This window comes from Vulpes vulpes, chromosome 6 (genome assembly GCF_048418805.1).
Source record: "Vulpes vulpes isolate BD-2025 chromosome 6, VulVul3, whole genome shotgun sequence".
Taxonomy (NCBI): domain Eukaryota; kingdom Metazoa; phylum Chordata; class Mammalia; order Carnivora; family Canidae; genus Vulpes; species Vulpes vulpes.
In genome coordinates, this window is record NC_132785.1 from 429,326 (window position 1) to 449,572 (window position 20,247).

Consider the following 20,247-nt stretch of genomic DNA (forward strand, 5'->3'; position numbering starts at 1 on the left):
GCGTGTGCACCCGCGTGTACGAGCTTCCAGTGTGCTCCCGCGAGCAGCTGCGCTGGGGCCTGGTCCCCAGCGCTGTGGCCACGCGGCCCGGGGGTGCCGCTCAGGGTCCCGGGTCCTCGGAGAACGGGAGTCCGGCGGCCTGGCACGGCGCGCAGGGCTCCTCCCAGGTTGGAAAGGAAGGGGTTACTAGCCACGAGGGGGAAACGGCTTTCGGAAAAAAAAAGAAAGAAAAGAAAGAAACGGAGCATTTCCGACACCAAGAAACTGTCAAAATCGAAGGGAACAGATCACGTGGACGCGTGGACAGTGAAGGGCAAGTGACTGGCCTTTATTCAGCCCGGGGAGGCTCAAGGACTCCGTGACCCCGACGGCCCCGACAGGTGCGACGTGTCCAGGGCTCACGGCACACGCTGCCGCTAACCAAGTCTCTCTCCAGGTGGAAACGACGTTTCTAGAACGGACCTCAGCATCCCGAGGTGGGTCCACTGCGCACACGCGTGTTCCACTTGGTCAAGTTTGGTTGGGTTTCCTCAAGATTAGAATTCTTTGGGGTCACTTTTCAAAGCCCTCTTTAAGAAAATAATAATAATCCCCAAGCAGAGGAGTCGGAGCCGCCGGACTCGGAACCTCTCGCTCTCGGATCACACCGGTGCGGTAAGCAGCGCGCAAGCCACGGAGGACGTGTAGGTCTGTAGGGTCAGGACGGCGCGGGGCATGGCAGGGCGCGGCCGGGTAGGGAGCGCGTCCACGTTCCAGGGGCTGTCGCGGGGGCTCGGCTTACAGGCGCTTCTCTCCGGAGGCCCTGGGGTTTGGGGTCTGGCTTTGCCGCGCGTTGGGAGTGCGGCGGGCGGGGAAGAGCCCGTGAGCCGCGCTGGGAGCCTCCAACCGGGCGACAACGACCCAGGCCCCCGAGCTGGGGCTCCGAGGTGGCCATGTGCTCCCGCGAGGTGGGGGGGCAAGGGCGGAGGCCGAGGCGGGCGCCCAAGGGGATCGCTCGGGTGATTCAGGGAGTCAGGGGAAACCCCCACCAGGGGCCCCCCATCCCGGCGCAGGAGGCGTGTGTGGAAGCTGAGGACATGCTGGGGAGACAGTGGACAGCAACACGCGGGCGACCGCAGGTGAGGGCGGGGGGGGGGGGGACGCGGCCCACAGAGCTGGGCGGGCGGAGGCGGGAGGCTCCCTCACCACAGCCCAGACGCCGAGGCCGAGCCTCCAGCCGCGGAGCCGCAGCCGAGCGAGGGAGACGGGCCGCGCTCAGCCCACGCGGCTCTCAGATGCTCGCAACAGGCAGCACAGCCGGGCCGCGCACCGTTTGCCAAAAACTATCTTCCGTCTTACTGTGGGGGCAGCTGTGGACGCCCGTCGCCGGGGCCATGCACACGCCCCGCCAGGCCGCGGCTCCCAGCGCCTCCGCGTCCACGCGCAGCTCCGGGAAGGTGCGGACTCCGGCGGCGGCTGCAGAGTAAGCTCGGCCTTCGGACGCCCGCGGGGCCGTCACGACACGACAGGGGTCATGTCCCACAGCTGCGGAGACACAGGCGGGCATGAGCGGCGGCTGGGCGCTGGGGACACAGCTTCTCCCGCAGCGCGGCCGCCCCATCCTCTCACCCAGTCTCCCACGGGTCCTATTTTCAAAAACAGAGGAGCCGAGGCTCCCAGGGTTTACGCTGCACTTGCTGGAAGTCACGGCGGCCTCCGGGTTCAAGCCCCGCGCCTGCTGCTGCTCCCGGAAGGGGCCGGAGGCGCCCAGGCAGCAGCACTGTCCCCGGCGGGCCTCCTGTCCTGGCCCCGCAGCGGCACCGCATCCCCGCAGCCGGCTCCGCGCCTCTGGGCCAGCGCCCTCACCCGGCAGACACCAGCTGGTACTCGCCCCTGCCAGTCCTCTCCGCGCCGAGCCGCTTCCCTCCTGCGGCCCAGCTCTCATGGCCATCCCGGCCTCTACCCCATCCCTGCCTCTCCCCCATCCCCGCCTCTCCCCCCATCCCAGCCTCTTCCCTCCATCCCGGCCTCTCCCCCATCCCAGCCTCTACCCCATCCCGGCCTCTCCCTCCATCCCAGCCTCTCCTCTATCCCGGCCTCTACCCCATCCCGGCCTCTACCTTCATCCCTGCCTCTCCTGTATCCCGGCCTCCACCCCATCTTGGCCTCTACCCTATCCCGGCCCTTCCTCCATCCCGGCCTCTCCCCCCATCCTGGCCTCTCCCCCCATTCCGGCCTCTCCCCCATCCCCACCTTTCCTCCATCCCGGCCCTCCCTCCATCCCGGCCTCTCCCCCATCCCCACCTCTCCATCCCCACCTCTCCTCCATCCCAGCCTCTCCCTCCATCCCGGCCTCTCCCCCATCCCTGCCTCTACCCTATCCTGGCCTCTCCCTTCATCCTGGGCCTTTCCTTCCATCCCCACCTCTACCCCATCCCTAACTCTACCCCATCCCTGCCTCTACCCCATCCCCGCCTCTCCTCCATCCCGGCCTCTACCCTATCCCAGCCTCTCTCTCCATCCCGGCCTCTACTCCATCCCAGCCTCTACTCCATCCCCGCCTCCCCTCCATCCCCGCCTCCCCTCCATCCCAGCCTCTCCCCTATCCAGGCCTCTGCCCACTTGTCTGTTCCACACGTGACCCACGTTAGGCACCGGGAAGCCCGCGTGTGTCTCAGTAGATGGCGTGTCCCTGGCCAGGAGGCGCGTGTGCCCTCGGTGTGTTCCTGTGCACGGGCCTCATGACGCTGCGGCCCCGCACACTTCATGGAGCCGAGGCTGCAAGACCCAGGGACGCACCTTGATAACCTTGTCGGTTCCAGAAGTCAGCAACCATCCTCGGGTGGCATCGAAGTGCACGTGCACGATGTTATGCTTACTGTCGTGGAAGGTGGCCGTGGGCGCGCGTCTGCGGGAACAAGGCCGTTGAGCGATGAGGAAGGAGAGAAGACAGTGTTGGAGGTGGTGGCCTCCCTCCCTCCCTCCCCCTGCACCCACCCCACATGGGCTCCAGGACTTACATATCTCAGAGAGAGAGAGAGAGAGAGAAAGAGAGAGAGAGAGAGAAGGGAAGGGAGAGACAGATGGAGAGAGTGGGAGAGACAGAGAGTGCGGGAGAGCAGGGGAGAGGGAGGGGGAGAGCAGGGGAGAGCGGGGGTGGGGGGTGGGGTGGGGAGAGAGCGGAGAGGGAGAGAGCGGGAGAGCGTGTGGGACCGAGGGCGCTCGCGCAGACGGGGGTGGGGGGAGAATCTCAAGCGGACTCCACGCTGACCCTGGAGCCCGACAGGGTGCTGGATCCCACCACCCTGAGATCACAGCCTGAGCCGAAACCAGGAGCTGGACCCTTAACCGACGGAGCCACCCAGGAGCCCCTTTTTGTTCTAAAAAGTGAAAAGGATTCCTGTCTTCTCCGAAATGGGAAAGAGGTGACGACGCTCCCCCAAGTCTTGGGACCACTAGCTGCCCTGATAGGAAGGAGTCTACGAAAACCTCATCTCTGCCTTTGACGAGTCCTAAAACAAACACCTCCGTGCTTTTGCCAAGTCTCAGGAGGACCCGCTGGGGGAACAGCTACCTGTGCCTATTTAAAAAAAAAAAAACAACCCAAGAGCACAGCTGTTACGAAGCCTCAGATACTGCCACCATCCCCGCTGACGAGCGGCCGAGCCTCCTCATCTCCCTGGGCAGCTGCAGGCTCACTCTTTCCAGGGCGTTCCAACACTTGAACGAGTCAAACAGCCCATAAGCAAACATTAGTATTTTTAAATTGATGCATTTTTTTTTGGCGAGAGGGCTTGTGGCCCACCACCTGCCTGGTGGTCGGAGGCGATGCCGGGGACGCGGAAGAGACGGGCCCCGGGGAGGCGGCGGCGGGTCCGCCATCAGGCCCCTCTGCAGGGGCTCTCCGAAGCCAGTGGTGGCCCGGGGCTAGGTCTGCAGAACAGATCTTCAGGATCCTAAGACGATCACTTTAAAACATTTAGAATTCAAGATTTGGGCTTAACGTGCAGTTGCTTAGGCTCTCTGGGTCTGTGTCTTTATAACATGAATAATTAATTTAGAATATCTCTCAAGTCTCTTGCAAGCTCTCTGATTTAATGAAAAGAACTCTCATTAATTTCAGCACATATGATGAGCGGAAAATAGTCAATGAACATAAATGCTTGCTGACGCCAGGGCATCTTGATTTATATTTGCTTCGGATAAGTAAGAATGAAAAAACACATAAATTAGGGTTGTCCGTTAAGAGTGCTTTGGCTTATTAAGTGCCAGGACTTTCCTTTAGACGCTGACTTCCTGTGGTGCATCTTAACTACATTCCTACTTACGTGCTGTTCCGAGACACCCACCTCGCACTTGGAACGCTTCTATGATATACGAGGTGGGGGAGCCTGCAAGCTTTCCCTTAGCAAATCTTCACAGAACCGGGCGGACGAGCTTCCTGGGAGATCCTGCCGTCGCTCGTTATAGGGGAACTGGCTGCTGCGCGCTCTGCTCACGTTTGGGGCAGTCGGCCATTCGCGGCACTGAGGGGGTCACGCAGACGCACCCTTCCACACGCGCCCCAGGGCCCAGGGCCGCGCAGCCAGCTGAGGTCGTAGGTCATCGGCAAGACCACAAGACGGAGCAGCTGGAAGTACTGGGCTCCTGGGGGAAGCGGCTTAGCTCCTCCTGGGAAATGCAGCCTGTGGAGCCCGAGGGCTGACTTAGCCCCTAAGAATACCAGCTTGGTGGGGGCGCCCGGGGGGCTCCGCGGTTGAGCGTCGGCCTTCGGCTCAGGTCGTGACCGCGGGTCCTGGGATGGGGCCCCACATTGGGCCCCCGGCTCGGTGGGGAGCCTGCTTCTCCCTCTGCCTCTGCCTGCTGCTCCCCCTGCTGGGACACCTGCACGCGCTCTCTCTCTCTCTCTCTCTAATAAATATGGAAATAAAATCTTAAAAAAAAAAATGAACTTGGGCTGGAAAGTGCAGCCTGGGTTCCTGCAGTCCCGAGCAACCCTCAAGGGAATGAAGGGACGGGAGGGTTTGCAGTGCACGTCCCCCGCGGTGGAGAAGACAGAGCACAGGAATCCTCCGAGCGGACTCTGCTTCCCTGTCGCACGAGAGGACACGTACCTCTTGGCAGAAGGCAGGCCTCGCCCACCCGCACGGTCTGTATTTGAAACCAGAGGAACTGGGGCGCCGCTGAGTGCGGCCTCCCGACCACATCCCCCCCAACCCTGACGTGGCGCCGCCGGCACTCACTCCTCGTCGGTGATGGCCTCGTGGCAGCTGTCGCAGACCCGCACTTCGAACTCGAAGCCCATCAGGGGGATGGAGGAGCGCTTGGAGCTGCACTTGCCGCAGACGGCCTTCCCACACTTGCGGCAGTGGTGCTGCAGGGAGAGAGCACAGGGCCTGCTGTGGCTCCGGGCGTGCTGGACGGCACTCAGGGCAGGGCAGACGAAGGGCGCCCGGGAGACCGAGGGAACACAGGTGTCCCCTGGGGCTCTCTGTGCAAATGCAGAGCTGCTGGGACACCTCTGCTTGTGCCACCGCGGCCCCCCACCCCCACCTCCCCACCCCGGCCCCCGCTGCCCATTCCAGGTCCTTCCCAGCTATCGCTCCCGTGAACCCTAGAGGACCGCCCTGGTCAGGTTATCTGGGAGCTGGGCGTAGTGAGGAAGGGCCGTCCCCAGGGAAGACGCCGCGGACAGGGAGCGTGAAGGGAACCCCATTCAATGTGTGGCCTGCTGCCTGGCCACGCTCACGCAAGGGACTAGCGCTGATCTCCTTGGGAGGACCAAACCCAACCAGGATCAGACGGAAACGCTGTATCGCTACAGTATCTCTAAGCGCCCGACACTGAGATGGCAGGAGGGAAAGTGAGGTCACGGAGGAAATAAGCACCGCTCCTCCGATCTCATGGTTCGGCAGCGCCGTGAGCTGGGCAGCCCCTCCGGTGGAAGGGGTATTTCCAGAGATGCCGCTAGAATTCTCAAACCCTATCCCTTAAGCCCTTGGAACAAGTCCCTCCAGACACCGAATCCAGGAGGAATGAGCCGCGGTGCACATGGGGGGAGGAGGGTCCTGCCGCCGCAGGGCGACCCGGGCAGTAACGGACCTGGCCCCACTCCGCAGGCGCGCGGCTCTTCCACGCCGCAGGCGGGCTGGTCCCACTCTGCCCCACCTTGACGAGGGATCCCTATCACCCACCTGTCTCAGGCCAATTTTCTTACTGTCCCACATTTGCTTGAAGTTCCAGAAGAAAGGCTGGTCACACTTCTGGCAGGAATCACTGTCCAGCCACTCCGGGGTCTGGTGGGGTGAAGCACACGACAGGCCACACTGAGAAGCGGCGGGACACGGAGCCATCGATGCTGAGGACCGTTAAGGACCGACAGGTGTTCGCAAGGAACAGAGGTGGGACTTCTCAGTCAGTCACCGAACGCCGACCGTGTGCGGCGCCCTGGGGGGTGGGGGCGCGTGGGCGACAGGATCTCTACCGTCCTGGAGCTCCCCTGATCGGGCAGGACTAAACAAGGAAGTACCAGGGCCATCGACGGTTTAAATAAGCGGAAGCACAAAGGCCCGAGAAGCAGAGGCAGGGGGCTGGGGGGGAAGGGCGCGGGGCGGGCGGGGGCCCACGCGCAGAGGCCCGACAGCCAGGCTGACCCGGTCTCGTGTTCTCGGGGCGTGTGCGATCCTATTTGCTCCGGCTGCTTGTGACATCATCGGCGTTACAACTGCACCTCCTGCCTGCGGCGGAAGGCTGCCTGGGCGGCTGGAAGCACCCGCGGGCGCCCACGGGGAGGCCCACCCGCTCCCGCTCTCCGCAGGGCCCAGCGAGGTGCAGACTCCGCCCCTGCCTCCTGGACCTCACCCCACTCTGCGCCTGTTCACGGTGTCGCATGGGTTTAAAAGGAGGAGTCAAGCTTAAAGCGCTTCCTTGTAAACCTCCCGAGACAACGCTCCGGCCCGTGCGCCCCGGGGTCCACGCTCAGCTCTGCACGGTCTTTGCACGTATCACTGGACCCAAGGAACCCGGGATAATATATCCAGCCCCAGGGTCTCTCAAAACTGAGTCCCAGGGACCCCAACTGGATCCACGGACGCTCACTGTAGCAGACCCCGAGCGCACACCGAGAAATGTGGCAACACAGGTCAGCCCCTGTCGGGGACTCAACAGAGCAGCGCAGCTTTCCTCGGCTCCGTCCCTTTCTGAAGACCTTGCAGGACAACGGGGGGACTTAGCCTATTCTCCTACCTACAAGCAGAAATGGACCTAAGGCGACACCTTGTCCCCAAAAAGAGGAGTAAAGAGGTGACATCTGAAGAGTTCCGATTCTTGGTCTATTTTGTTAAAACCAAGGAGTCCTTAAGAAGCAAGCCTTGATTTGCTTTGTGATTTTCAAGCTCCAAGCGGTTTAAGGACTGCTTTAACGAAATAACAGTTTTTTCAAGAAAAACATTTTATCCTTTAAAGACATATCTGTGCTTGTGATTTTTCAACACGCGATGCAGGAAAATCAGAAGGATCCACAAGAAACTCAGACACACACGCACACACTACACCTTTTATAAGGGTACATGCAGGCTCAGGACAGACACCAAAGGCATCACCGTGGTGGCTATGAAGAGGGGAAAGGGAAAGGATTGGGCAACGGGAAAAAAAAAGAAATCTGCACGCGAAGTATGACCTCATTTTTGCCCAAAAGACCCCAAAAAACAAAAACCTAAAAAACAAACCCTGCCCACGTGTATTTGCAGAGAAAACCATGGGAAGGGTTTTTGCCAACACGTGACAGGTGCTGCTCCCGGGGTGGCGGCACTGGGAGTGGCCGACGCCTTTCCTACCCGTCAAGCAGCCCTCTGTGACCCTGCTACACCGAGCATGTGTTACATATGGTCCTACAGAATGATTCAGTTTTAGGAAAAATGGATTTCGTTCACGATATAAACACCTGTTGAGCCTCCGGGCCGCCCGCGGCCACCGTGGCTCCCGCTGGCCCTGCTGCTCCCGAGCGCCAGCACACAGGTGCGCTCTCCTGTTCACCCTGCTTGGCCGCGGTGCTTCCTGCCTGCTCAGAGCACAGCCAGGGCCCGTCAACCCTCCTACGTCCTTCCACAGCCTCCTGCTGGGAAAGCCGCCGACAACCGTTGCCCCCTCCTGCACACCCAGCACTGACGTGGAGCTCACAGCAACCGTGATCCCATCACCCACACCGTCGAACAGGCTTCGACAGTCCTCTCCCGTACTTTCTCTTCCAGAAAGTCTACGGGCACGGGGAGTGCGTCTTCTCAGGGCTCCGGCCTCCTGGGGAGAGCACGGCACCTCCCGTGACCCAGGAGCCCCCCGCACACACACCTCGGGGGAATCAGCCTCACAGAACATGACACTTGCAAAAAACGGCTGCGACCGTCTCTCCACCCCATGCGGATCCCTGAATCCCCTGCAGTGGAAGATCCTAGATAGCCAACGAGTTGCAAGTGCCCGTATCTGCAGGTCAACGGGCATAATTTAAGCAAGACGCCTCAACGTACTGCCCATCGACCTCCGGCTTCGTCTCTGGAAGCCCCGTCGTTACCCTCCCGTGGGCCTCTGTCATCAGGGGCAGGGGCTGCGGGCACCAGGGGAGAAGGGTGGGGCGGGGCGCCCGCTCCTGGGCTGGTCCGGCGGCCTGGGAAGACGCGGGGACAGACGAGGGCTGACTGCGTCACCCACGGCCGGCTGTTGTGCGGAATCCGCGGGCCCGCGGCCTGGCTGGCGAGGCCAACACGCACCTACGATTTCCCTGCCTTTATCCCGAGGGGGCCAAGCGATACTTTCAAAAGCAAAATCCTACAATACCCCACTTCCTAACAGTAATGATCATTTTAATTAGTTACTAATAGAACTCCCACGGATTTATGGTTCGAGCGAGTCAGGCCTTAATCTTCTTAAGCAGTTAATTACTGGCATTTGGAAGGCATCACACGGTGGGTACCGGCGCCTCGTGAGAGGAGATTGGGGTGAGGACATGGGAGAAGCTGGGAAATTGCTTTGGCTTCTTCAAGTGTCGCTTTTCTAGCTCTGGCATCCTGCGAGGAAGCACATTAGATGGATGAACACGGACGTCAAAGGGAAGGTTCCCCAGCATGACTCTGGGGAAGTGGGACCACGGTTGACTTCAAAGTCCCCGTCAAGGGGCTACTCGGTAAACACAGACATGGGTACGACGCTCAAAGACGGGAAAAGACAAGTCACGCGGACAGGAGGCCACGGGGCAGTTAACCGTGGCCTCGAACACGGCGGGGTCCGCGTGTACAGCTGGAGAACGGTTCGGAGCGTGGCTCATAAGAGGCACAAAAATAGTTATTTCTGGTATTTCTAGTGATATCAAGCCGAGGGCTCTTACCTCGTCCCGCGTTCGCCACCTCCCCGCTAACGTAACCCCCTGGGGTCTTCCGTGTCCCCGGGGCTCGTCAAGGGACAATCCTCTGAAAACAGCTGCTTCCCGCTCTCGGACCCGAACTCTGGTGGTGACGGAGCGATGGACTCGGGCTGAACCCCTTAGTCTCGGCCAACATTCTATGGAGTCACTATCCCGTGACCGTTCCTCGCCACCCCGTGAGGGGTGAGAGGAAAACGGGGCTTCCCTGGACTCTAGACCACTTCGTTCTCTGACACAACAGGCGACCCCCGCGGTTTAGTCGCGAGAAGGCAGAGCCGCGGGGGGGAGGCCGGCGCTCCGGCCTGGACCCGTGGGGCCTACCTCCTGCCGCTCCACGTCCATGTTCCACACCACGATCCCGCCGTCTCCGCCACACGAGATGAGCTGCCGCGTGTGCTGCGCGTAGGACAGGGCCTGGACCTTGTCGCTGCAGGAGAAAGCCGGGTTAGGGGCCGCCCCGGAGGCCGTCGGCGCCCGCTGCCCCCGAGCCCCCGAGCCCCCCTGGGAAAGCGGCTGGACCAACACACACGTTATTCGGGGCGCCGGGCCTCAGGACAGCGTCTCTGGCCGCTGCGACACCGTTTTTCCCCATTTGTTGTTACGGACGTTCGGTTTGCCAACACGCAGTGTAACAGCCGGTGCTCGCCCGCCCCGTGAGCTGCCCACCTAGGGGAGGCCGCGCTCTGCCGACCTGGCCCCAAGGCGGGGGGGCCGCGCCGCCCCCACTGAGCCGCGACGTGAAACCCGTGCACGTGTTCCTGCTGTATTTGTTCAGAAGCCACGATTCTCCCGTCTTTGACAGAAAGCGTCCCCACGGAGGATGGAGGTCGCCCGCGGAAGCGCCGCCGCGCTGGTGGGCCCGAGCCAGGTCCCGGCCGCCCGAGCCCAGACCTGCGTCCTTGGCTTCCGGGCTGAGACCAAAGCAGCCGCACTTGCGGTTTGCTGACCCTCAATTTCCTCCAGTTTTCATTCCCTCTCTACTCATTTTGTGCTTTATTTTTCTTTCTAGTTCATACACGGCTGATGAATTATTCCCCCCCTGGGTGGCAGCCACCACGGAGGGTTGGGTTCCAGGGTGTGACACCTTGGGGATCACCAACAGAAGGTTCCAGACGCGGCCCAGGGGGCGAGGGAGCAGGGGATGGTGCTTCTTGGGTGATTCTGTTTATTTTTCTGTCCTGAGCTCAAATCGACGAAGAGTTCTGAGCCCACGGGGGAGGGGGACAGCCCCTTGCAACCCAGACTGGTGGTGACCCGTGTGCTTTCGAGCCTCCTGCCCTGCATCCGGGGTTGTGCGACCAAAGCAGTGAAGCTTGGTGTCCGCGACTGCAGTTCAGTAAGGCCTTCCCCTCTCGAGTCCGGGGCGCCAGCCTACCGCCAGGCGGCCTCAGTAAATCATCACCCTGCTCTTTGTTTTTAATTTTTTAATTTCTTCTTTTTTTTAAGATTTTAATACTTCCTAAATTATAAGAACTTGTTCTGTTTGGCTTAAAGATAAACAAGTGCTTATATAAATTCATTCATTTTTTTTAAAAAAGATTTTATTTATTTATTCACGCGAGACACAGAGAGAGGCAGAGACACAGGCAGGGGGAGAAGCAGGCTCCGTGGGGAGCCCGATGCGGGACTCGATCCCAGGACCCTGGGGTCACCCCCTGAGCCAGAGGCAGACGCTCAACCACCGAGCCCCCCCACCCCCTGCCCGCTCTCTTCTAGGTTTACAGAGAGGCTGTGACTCAGCCGTCACACCAGTGAACACGTTCGTTTCTGCTGCCTTACGGAGACGTGCAAGTGGTGTGGACACAGCGGAGATTTCTGTTGTTAGGGCTCATGAGCTTTGCCAATCTACTAAAATGCGTGTATGTGGCAGACAGTTCCCACTTACCCACATCCTCCCTCCTCCCAATTTTCTCTATGAAATATAAGTTAGTTACTCTGGTTAATTATATCTAAAATGGGTGGTTTAGACTATGCCAAAGGCAATAATGGAAACAAGATACAACTATGCATTTAAGGCTTTTGTTTTTAAAAGAGAAACCAGGGTAGTTTTGTCTTAAAGCTATGGTTCTCAAACCTTTCCATCTCAGGACCCCTTTACCTTCTTAAAGACACCGAAGAGCTTTGGTTTAAATAAGAAATAACTACTAATACTTATTGTGTTTGAAATCAAATCTGAGAACTTAAAAAAATATTACTTTGATAATTGCAACGATAAATCCATTCTATTTTAATATAAATAACGTATATTTGGTGGAAATTAACTGTACTTCCCAAAGTGACAAATTCTGATGACAAAAATGACATTAACGTTTCTGCAAGTCTTTCTAGTGTCTGGCTTAACAGACGAGAGGCAGATACTCATCTCTTTCTGCACTTGTTCTGATACCACTCGCCACACAGCCTCCGGAAAACTCCACTGTACGTTTTTGAGAGACTATGGATGAGAAAGGCAGTTCTGAAGTCAAGTAGAAATTTGTTGTAGAATAGGAGAGAAAAATGAAGGACAAGACTTGGAAAGCGAATTTTATTTGCTTTGGTTTATAATACTCGAGTCTGGAAAAGGGGCTATGAAATGCATTAAAGTCTTGGCACAGTTCCCCCGGCTTTGACGGCTCGCTTCCTTGCCTTACGGATTAATGCCTTTGACTACACTGCAAAGGATGCTCTTCACCTTCCATAAAGTCGGCCTCGCTAGCACAGACTCTGTGTGTCACCACGTTACTTTCAGAGCTTTATGTTGACTCGGTTCAAGTCCCCACACCACCTTTGACAACTCTTTTGATTTTGCCTTCCTCGGCCGTACCCTATATTTCGAAAAAGCAGAATAAAGAAATTAGGATACTTCTTACACCTCCAACTATCTCTGAGATTTCCTAGAGGGATCCTTGGGAATTGTGAACACGTACTCCTTTGCCCTGTGAAAAGAGAGATGCTAGAAATAGCTGTATTTGCTGTGTTGCTATTTTACAAGTTTCATGGGAACAGTCATTGGAAGACAGGCTCGGCCTTCCCTAGGTCAAGTCGGTATGGATAAAATTTTATTAAAGTAAGTATTTTTGAGGTGGCATATTTTGTGGGACGACCCTGGAGGTTCATCAGAGCCCTCATCGTCTATACTATGCTTTCCCCTCCAGGGACTACAGATCAGAGCTCTCAGGACACCGTTACACAGGCCGTCTCCACAGAGAACTTTGTTCTCCCTCATTATGATCACTATTTGTCACAGTAAAAAAAACCCTGACCACTGAAGTCTTTATAATCTATAGACAATTTCTGCTGTACTCTGATGCTTGCCTGAGGGCTCTGCTATAAGCTACAGGCCAGAGAGGACAACCTCAGAGTCTCAAGGAAAAGGACTTAAATGTACCAAGTATCTGAAAATACTGATCTTTCAAAGGACAGACACTTGGATTTCTGGATTCTTTTTAGTCTGGACGCAGATGGCTTCGTGAACGCAGACTGCTAAGCCAAGAGTCAGCAGAACAAGAATTAAGTACACAGGCCTGGATGCACCGAGGAGGGACATTTTACCGTAGTTATTTGGGAATACTGATGACGTTCTAGATTCTTTAAAATTTTATTTTACGATTTATAATGTTGACGTTTTAATGTTCTGTTTTCTGGATATGGGAGGTGCCTTTTCTCCTACTTTTTATCCTCTCTCTAACCTACAATCTTGTAAACGCTGCTTTTATAAGCTAAATAGAAACATTTAAAAATGATGCCCAGTTTTCAATGATTCCCCCAGAATTCAGAAAGTAATACTGAATCCCCTTAATTTTAATGCCAATATATTTATCTCATAGGCTGTTAGCGCCGAGCCACAGGATATGGTCGGGCGACCAAGTCCTTACCTAGAACGTCACATTAGAGAACGATGCTCATTGAGTCAGATATGACGAGCCGCTTGAACCTGTGGAACCAGGTTTGTATCCACAAAGCCCTCCTAGGAAAACCGGCCGCGTATCGGGTGTGCAGGGTCCTGGCCTTATCGGTGGTAAGGAAACGACCAGGCCAGGCTCCCGGCCAACGTTGGAAACCTCGAGGAGGTCAACCAAGGCCTAAGTACCATGGGTGACGTATGGCGGAGAACATTCGGGGCTTGGTCTCCGAGGCTTGGTATAGCAAACAGCAGAGGCTTTGAAAAGCCTGATCCAGGATTCCTTATAAACACTTCCAGGCAGGAGCCAATGTGTGGCCCTGACAGCGGTTGACACCGCGTGGCTCTACACTCGCCAAGCGAGCCAAGAACACCTGTATGATTAACACTCACACCACACAACGTCCACCATTAGGCCGAACCTTACGAGACCCTCGGAGATCACCATCCTACCGGAGAGGACGGAGAGGACGGGGGAAGGACTATCAGGCAGATGCGGTGAAAGAAGGAGATGGACCGAAAGCTCTGGCACCTTCACTGGAGGATCGGGTGTCACCTGGCAGCCCTCCTGGGCGACCTGGCCACAGGGCCCTCACCTGGCAGCGACCTAACCCTGCTATTGTATGACTCTGTATCCCTGGTAGGATCACAAACGCGCCTTCCCGGTGAAGGTGCCGGGAGTCCCCTCCGCTGCGCCCCCCAGGGAGAGGTGGATGACGTAGGCCGCGCTCACTTCCGCTCTCCCCTGCCTGCGCTCACTTCCGCTCTCTGGATGTTCCTCTCAACCGGCTGTACCATCTCGCTCCTTTATTAGTTAATGACTAATAGAAAGCCTCCGACAGGCACTCTGCTGTCCTCCCTCCCTCGGCGGTCACTTCACAGGCCGGCAAGTACGGAGTGCCACCCTTCTGCCGTTCAAGGGCAAGAAGGAAGCTCGATCTAGTCGAGCAGACTCGTAACCCTGGGCTTCCAACTGCATTTCATTTGTTAAGGCATCTTGATACGCATCAGTGATCCTGTAAAACCAAAATAAGCCACAGAAGGAACTGCTTTGCCTCTCCGGGCTGGCAGCAACATTCGGCAACAAATACATAATTTATGGGGCTCCAATACTGTTCATATTCCAGCACAGGAGCGTGGAGCACCGTGATGAATGCTGGATTCCAAGCCTTGTAATAAAGCTGCTCAGGGACTTCCTGATTTAAGGATTCACCGTGTAACCACCTTGCAGTTAAAAACGAGGAAAGAGAACCTCTCCAGGTTCACAGATTAAGGGGTATAAAGAATAGGAGACACCTTCTTCTTACATTCGTGTTTCATCTGACATCAGTGCGGCACTTACTCGAAAGCATTTCAAAGCCGGCTATTACCTCACGGCCGAGAGCTCCACGTATTGCACCGCGAGTGCTCTTACCGGTGCACAACACCCTCACGTTCACAACTACCAGGACCCGCCATCTGCAAAGCCTACGCTCACTAGGGGTGGCCTCATTTCCTTTCTCACCAGCCCTAGAGGGAACATATGTCTTGTAAGACAGATACGTGATCTGGGGGTCCTGATGACAAATGACAACACAAGGCAGCATAAGGACAAGACGGTGACGGCACACAACAGTAGCCCAAGCGTGGGGCGCGTCCAAGCACGGGGCCCTGTGTGCCTGGACGTCGGTCCTGCGTCTGATGCTCCTTCAGGAAAAAGGGTGGAGAAGCCTTTGTCCTTTTCATAGAAACAGATGTTTCAGACATAAGCTAACGTCTGCCCAAATGTCAACCTGGGCCCTCTTCCACCTCCTGAGGGTCGGGGGCGGGGGTGCGGACATGACTCATAGTCATCAGCCTCCCAAACCTCCAGGCGCCAGAAAAGGCTCGGGAGTAATCCACACACACGAGGTCTTCCGGGTACGGGACACCTGGGTCAGCTCACACCAAGGGAGCCGGGGAGGACGTGCCGCCGCAGGAACCCCTGACCGCAGCCAAGCTGGACCTGAACTCCGGGATCCTGCCCGGGAGCACGCGCTATCCCGACCAGCAACACCTGGCTGACTCGCTGGCTGAGGTGCAAGTTCAGCTTAGCCGCTGCCCTTCGGTCCCCCTGCAATTTCCTGAGAACACGGTACTGATCCTGAGAACTACGAGAGCCTGTTCATCCCCCGAGATCCAAACCAAGAGCGGCCCCTCCACGGAGACCCCCGGTTTCAGGCAGCCCGGCACGCGGTTGCCCCTTTGCCCCATTCTCAGGCATCGAGCCCGTTCCGTGTAGTCAGCGACTGTCGTCCCAGCCACCCTGCATCCCGAGTGCCTACAGTCTGGTATATGGACGGAGCTCAGGAAGCCCGTGTTGAATACAAATAGAGGGAGTAGGTTCACGCGGCTCGATTTCCATTCAAAATGCTATATTCAGAGAGAAACAGGACTCTGAGCCAAAAGCCTGATTTTCAAATCACCATGATTTTTTGTTAACAAGAATAATTTTTTGTTAACCGGCACTTCCTAGCCCTTAAGTCTCATGCTGGTTATTTTACATGCGTTTTATAATTTACGGTTTTTGATCATCTTTGAGGGTTTCTCTTTCCAATATTATCTTTATTTTAGAGATGAGAATACCGAGGACCAGACAGATGAAGAGTCCTGCCAAGGCCTACACAGCCATTAGCCGAGGGCGGGCTCAGATGCGCCCGGCCTGACCCAGAGGCCAGCGACTAACGGCCACGCGGTATAGCACCTCCCCTCGGATAAGACTCCAGCCTCTCTGCAAACCCTCATTTCTAATTCTGTGATCTGTTATGCGCTTGGCTCAATTAGAAATGGAAAAGACATCTCTTCCCCTGTATCCTAATAACTCTCTACAATGAGAAATGCTCCTAAATCTGAGATTCCAAGAGAGAGGCTTGCTGTCCTTCCCCAAACCCCAAGAGGATGAGTGTGAGAATTCCACTTCCCTTCCTCACTCTACACGCAATTTACCTGATAAGGACGGAAAGGTCCAAATTCATGAACAGCCCCTTTCTTTACCAAAAGGCTTCAAAGATGCTCGTAACAAATGTCTTACACATGCTAAGGTTAGAAGAGGAAAACCAAGAGCCAGGACAGCGACCACATCCCGTGGGACCTACAGATCCCAGTCTCGGGGAAGATTCCACCCCAAGAATTGCATAGACCTTTACCTGTGCTTTAAACCACGTTACCATTAAATTAGGTTGCCACAAGGTCTCAGAGGCCTAAGAAAAATGCTGTTAGAAAGGGAAATTATGGGCAGCCCGGGTGGCTCAGCAGTTTAACAACTGCCTTCAGCCCAGGGCGTGACCCTGGGGTCCTGGGATCGAGTCCCGCGTCAGGCTCCCTGTGTGGAGCCTGCTTCTCCCTCTGCCTGTGTCTCTGCCTCTCTCTCTCTCTGTGTCTCTGATGAATAAATAAATAAAATCTTAAAAAAAAAAAAGAAAGGGAAATTATGGTCATAATGTTGGTCATGAAATGCTAGGTATTATCTAAGAATAAAAAGGGATGTAAAAAGCCCAAGTATCCTTATTCGATTCGACACGGGCGTGGGACGTAGCTGTCCAGGTTGATGCCTCTGTAATACCCAGCCAACCGGTGATGGCCCTTCGGAGGTGTATCTGGTCCCTGACACTGAAACCGCTTCTTTGCCTTTCCTTGCACAGAGCTAGCAGCACACAAGAGCTAGCAGCACACAACCGCGTTCCACTGCTGCAGGGAATAAAAACACCGAAACGTTTCAAATGCAGCTAATACAGTGTAGAAGTATACTTTAGCTTTTCCCTCCTGGACCTGGAGACATTTCGTCACTCTAGTGCTAAAGCTCGCTCTGCTTTGATGGGATTTTTATCCCATTCAAAATGGGATCCAATCCCTTGATCACCAAATCAAATTCCTGGCAAAAATGTCCTATTTCCCTCCACGTGATGGTTGGCTATTCCCCACAAGGGGGAAAGGCAGCTCCCCACCCGTCTGGGGGTCTCTGGCCCGGTCGGCTCTGCCTCGTTGCCAAGCTCACTGATTTGGAGCTTCAACCACCGGTAGTCACGCTGCGGGGGGAAGGTGGGAAAATGAGGAACTGGAGGACAGCAAGGGGCAGCCTGGGGCCCCAAGAAGAGACTCTCCGTCCTCCAGAGTAGAAGGACGGAAGCCATCACGGAGCACAGCAGGGACCCTCTGTCCGTCCACGGGCGCCTCGGTGCGTCCCAGTACCCAGCGCGGCACGGGAGACCAAGAAGGCCGTAAGCAAGGAGCTTTCTGTGTCGGACGGACTCAACTAAGGTTCCGGAGGCCTCGTCGCCAGCTGGGGCCTCTGAGGGCTCCGTATTCTCCTCTAAAAGAGGACATCTGGCTTCCCTCCTACACGTACGGGGTTCTTGCAAGACTCCACTGACGTATCTGTGTTTGCTCTCTGACAAAGTATGATCACTGATCACCAATCCTGTGGCCAACTCCAGGGGAGTGGCGGTCAAAGTGGCCCCGTGGCTCTTTCTCGCCTGCTGCCGTGGCCCCTTCCTTGCGCCACCTTCCGTGAGTCCCAGCCTGACTCCACCTCGAGCACGCACACCCACGCTGACCGGGTGACACCAGGCAAAGGCCTTCTGCCACCATCCCTGTTGGAAGCCAGTGTCCGCTGGCGGCTCCTGGTCTCACCAGCCTGCCACCCCCTAGGTCCTAAGGGTGTGGACTGTCAGGATGGCCTCCCAGGTATGGCCTGTTCTATGTTCCAAAAGGCCAGCTCTGTATTCCTTAGAAACGGGAAGACCCGTTAGTTCTGGTTCCATTTTTCTGGGGCTGAGAGGCTACATTTCCACTTTACAGCTTCTCCTTTCTTACCAAACTATCCCGACCAACAGCTTGCACGAGGGCGCTGAGCATACGTGGTGGGGCGTCGAGCACTGTCCTACTTTACCACCCTCTGGATGGGTCATGCAAAATTGCCTGCAGTCTTTACTAACCACTGTGCAAACATAAAACTAGTTACGAGCTAATCCGATGAGCCCAACAAACATTACTGATCTTCATTCAAAACTGGCATCTCGTTTCTCTGAGAGAGCCTGATGTGACAGGAATTGGTTCACAGATTAGATAATAACGGAGTTTTATTAAACAGGACTGTGTTTGGCTCCTCTTTTCTTTCACTTACAGGGATGACGTCAACTTTATATAATATTGAGGCCTGTCGCCTTGTCATGGAGATAAATGCAAGGGAACGATTCCTCTAATGAGCGGATGACAAGGGCCAGGACTGGCCCCGGCAGCAGGTCTACTCTCTCATGTGGGAAAGAAGGCTTAATCACCACTGCTCGAAGCCTCAATCCGAATACTAAAATAATCATTTGTGCGGAGGCCCTCCCCAATGGATATTCTGAACAGTTCATACCTAATAATCCCAACGGTGGGCCCAACTACTTAGGAGAATATTTTAACTTTAGCATTTCTGGGTAGATTTACAAAAAGAACCAACATTGCTCAAAACCAGTGCGTTCCCGGGGCCTCACTCACACCTGTGTGTGGCTGCCTGGAGCCGCTGTTCACGCACTGGGAAAGCCGCAGGTGAGAAACAAGTCAGGCTGGGCTTAGGGTCTGAGGCGGGTCTGCGGTTCTGCTGTGCCCCAGGACCGGTGGGCCGCGCCGGCTGGGGCAGATGGGAGCGTGGGCTGAGGGCCCCGGGAGAGCTGCCCGGAGGCTCCGTCCAGCGGACGGGGGGAGCTCCAGGACCAGAACGAGTCTACGTCCTAACAAATTCCTGGTGACTCTGCACACTGTGAAGTCCGAGAGCGGCTCCCAGGGGACACCGGGCTTCCTCTGCCCTCCCTCTCAGCCCTGTGAGATCTGCCCCTCAAGGAAGAAGACCCGATATGAGCCAAGGGGGGTCCTCAATAAATAGTTGGCAAGGTACAAAATACACAGAGTGCGGATATTCCCTCCCCCTTCTCAAGCTGCCAGTAATCTTGCCACATTTGAACTCAATTGCAGAAACTCCATAGGCCTCCACGGCTTATATTTTTAAGCTCTTTCTTCTCGCATTCTCAGATTTTTACTCGTAAGTCTCCCCGGTTCTCATTTTTACTTTTTATCTCTTTGCTGCCATTATTTTATTTTACGGGTTTTGCAGGCACTCTCAAATCCTCTGTGGAATTAAATGAGGTATAAATAAATAAACATACTTACGCACCGGTGTAATTCAAAGAGGCCGTTGGTCATGTTCCTGTAACATTCCTTCCACGCTAAGATCCTGCCATAGCGACTAGACCACACGCCTTTGTTCCAGGCAATCTTTTCTCAGAGCATTTTTAATAAAAGCACCAGCAGCCTTACTTGTGTCCTTGGAGCTCGATGGCTGTTCCTTTTCTCCCACCGATGTCCCACATGATAACAGAGTGATCCGAGCTGCCCGAGAACAGCACTCGCTGGACGGGGTCCCAACACAGGGCGGTCACCCCACCTGAGAGCAGAAGGCACAGCTGGACATTAGTCACAAAGCGACAGTATTATTCACCAATAAATGTGAACGCAGAGGAGTCGGGCTCCAGGGCCGCTCCTTTGCCTACAGAACAAACAAGTAAGGCCCCAAAGAGAAAAGAAACCGGCTCCCGAATAAAAGTCCCTCCCTTTCAGCTTTTCCCCCCCAAATTTAATGTACCATAAAATCAATTACTATAAAGACCGAAAGAAAAAGGAAAAGGCAATTAATTGTCAGACAAGGGATATAATTCGAAGAAGGAAAATATCACACTGCTTGGAAATATTAACCATATTTTCTTGGCTTCTGTCTACCTCCCACCCTCACAGTAAGAGACAAGAAGTAAATGGAGTTTTCAAAAGCTCAACTGGATTTTTCATTCTTGAACACAGATACGATTAGACTACAACATCAGAGTTGAAGATTTATTTTCTGTCTTTGGGAATTTAGATTTACAGATTCTGGGCACATCATCGACACCCTAGAGGGTCAGTTTCCTTCACTGTCAATTGCGGG

The 20,247-nt window shown here is 55.7% G+C and overlaps 1 protein-coding gene across 7 annotated transcripts in view; it reads right to left on the reverse strand.

Annotated features, from left to right (window-relative positions):
• Window positions 1-307: 307 nt before the first annotated feature.
• Window positions 308-20,247, reverse strand: part of WDFY2 (WD repeat and FYVE domain containing 2) — a 157,646-nt gene continuing 137,706 nt past the window's right edge. For all 7 annotated transcript variants that reach the window (XM_072760503.1, XM_072760501.1, XM_072760499.1 and 4 more), the window contains 6 exons: window positions 19,587-19,713; window positions 9,713-9,818; window positions 6,174-6,275; window positions 5,223-5,353; window positions 2,779-2,887; window positions 308-1,524 (listed from right to left, as the gene is read on the reverse strand). In XM_072760503.1, the coding sequence (XP_072616604.1) occupies window positions 1,495-1,524; window positions 2,779-2,887; window positions 5,223-5,353; window positions 6,174-6,275; window positions 9,713-9,818; window positions 19,587-19,713 (605 nt within the window). In that variant the 3' untranslated portion in view covers window positions 308-1,494. The remainder of the gene's footprint in view (window positions 1,525-2,778; window positions 2,888-5,222; window positions 5,354-6,173; window positions 6,276-9,712; window positions 9,819-19,586; window positions 19,714-20,247) is intronic.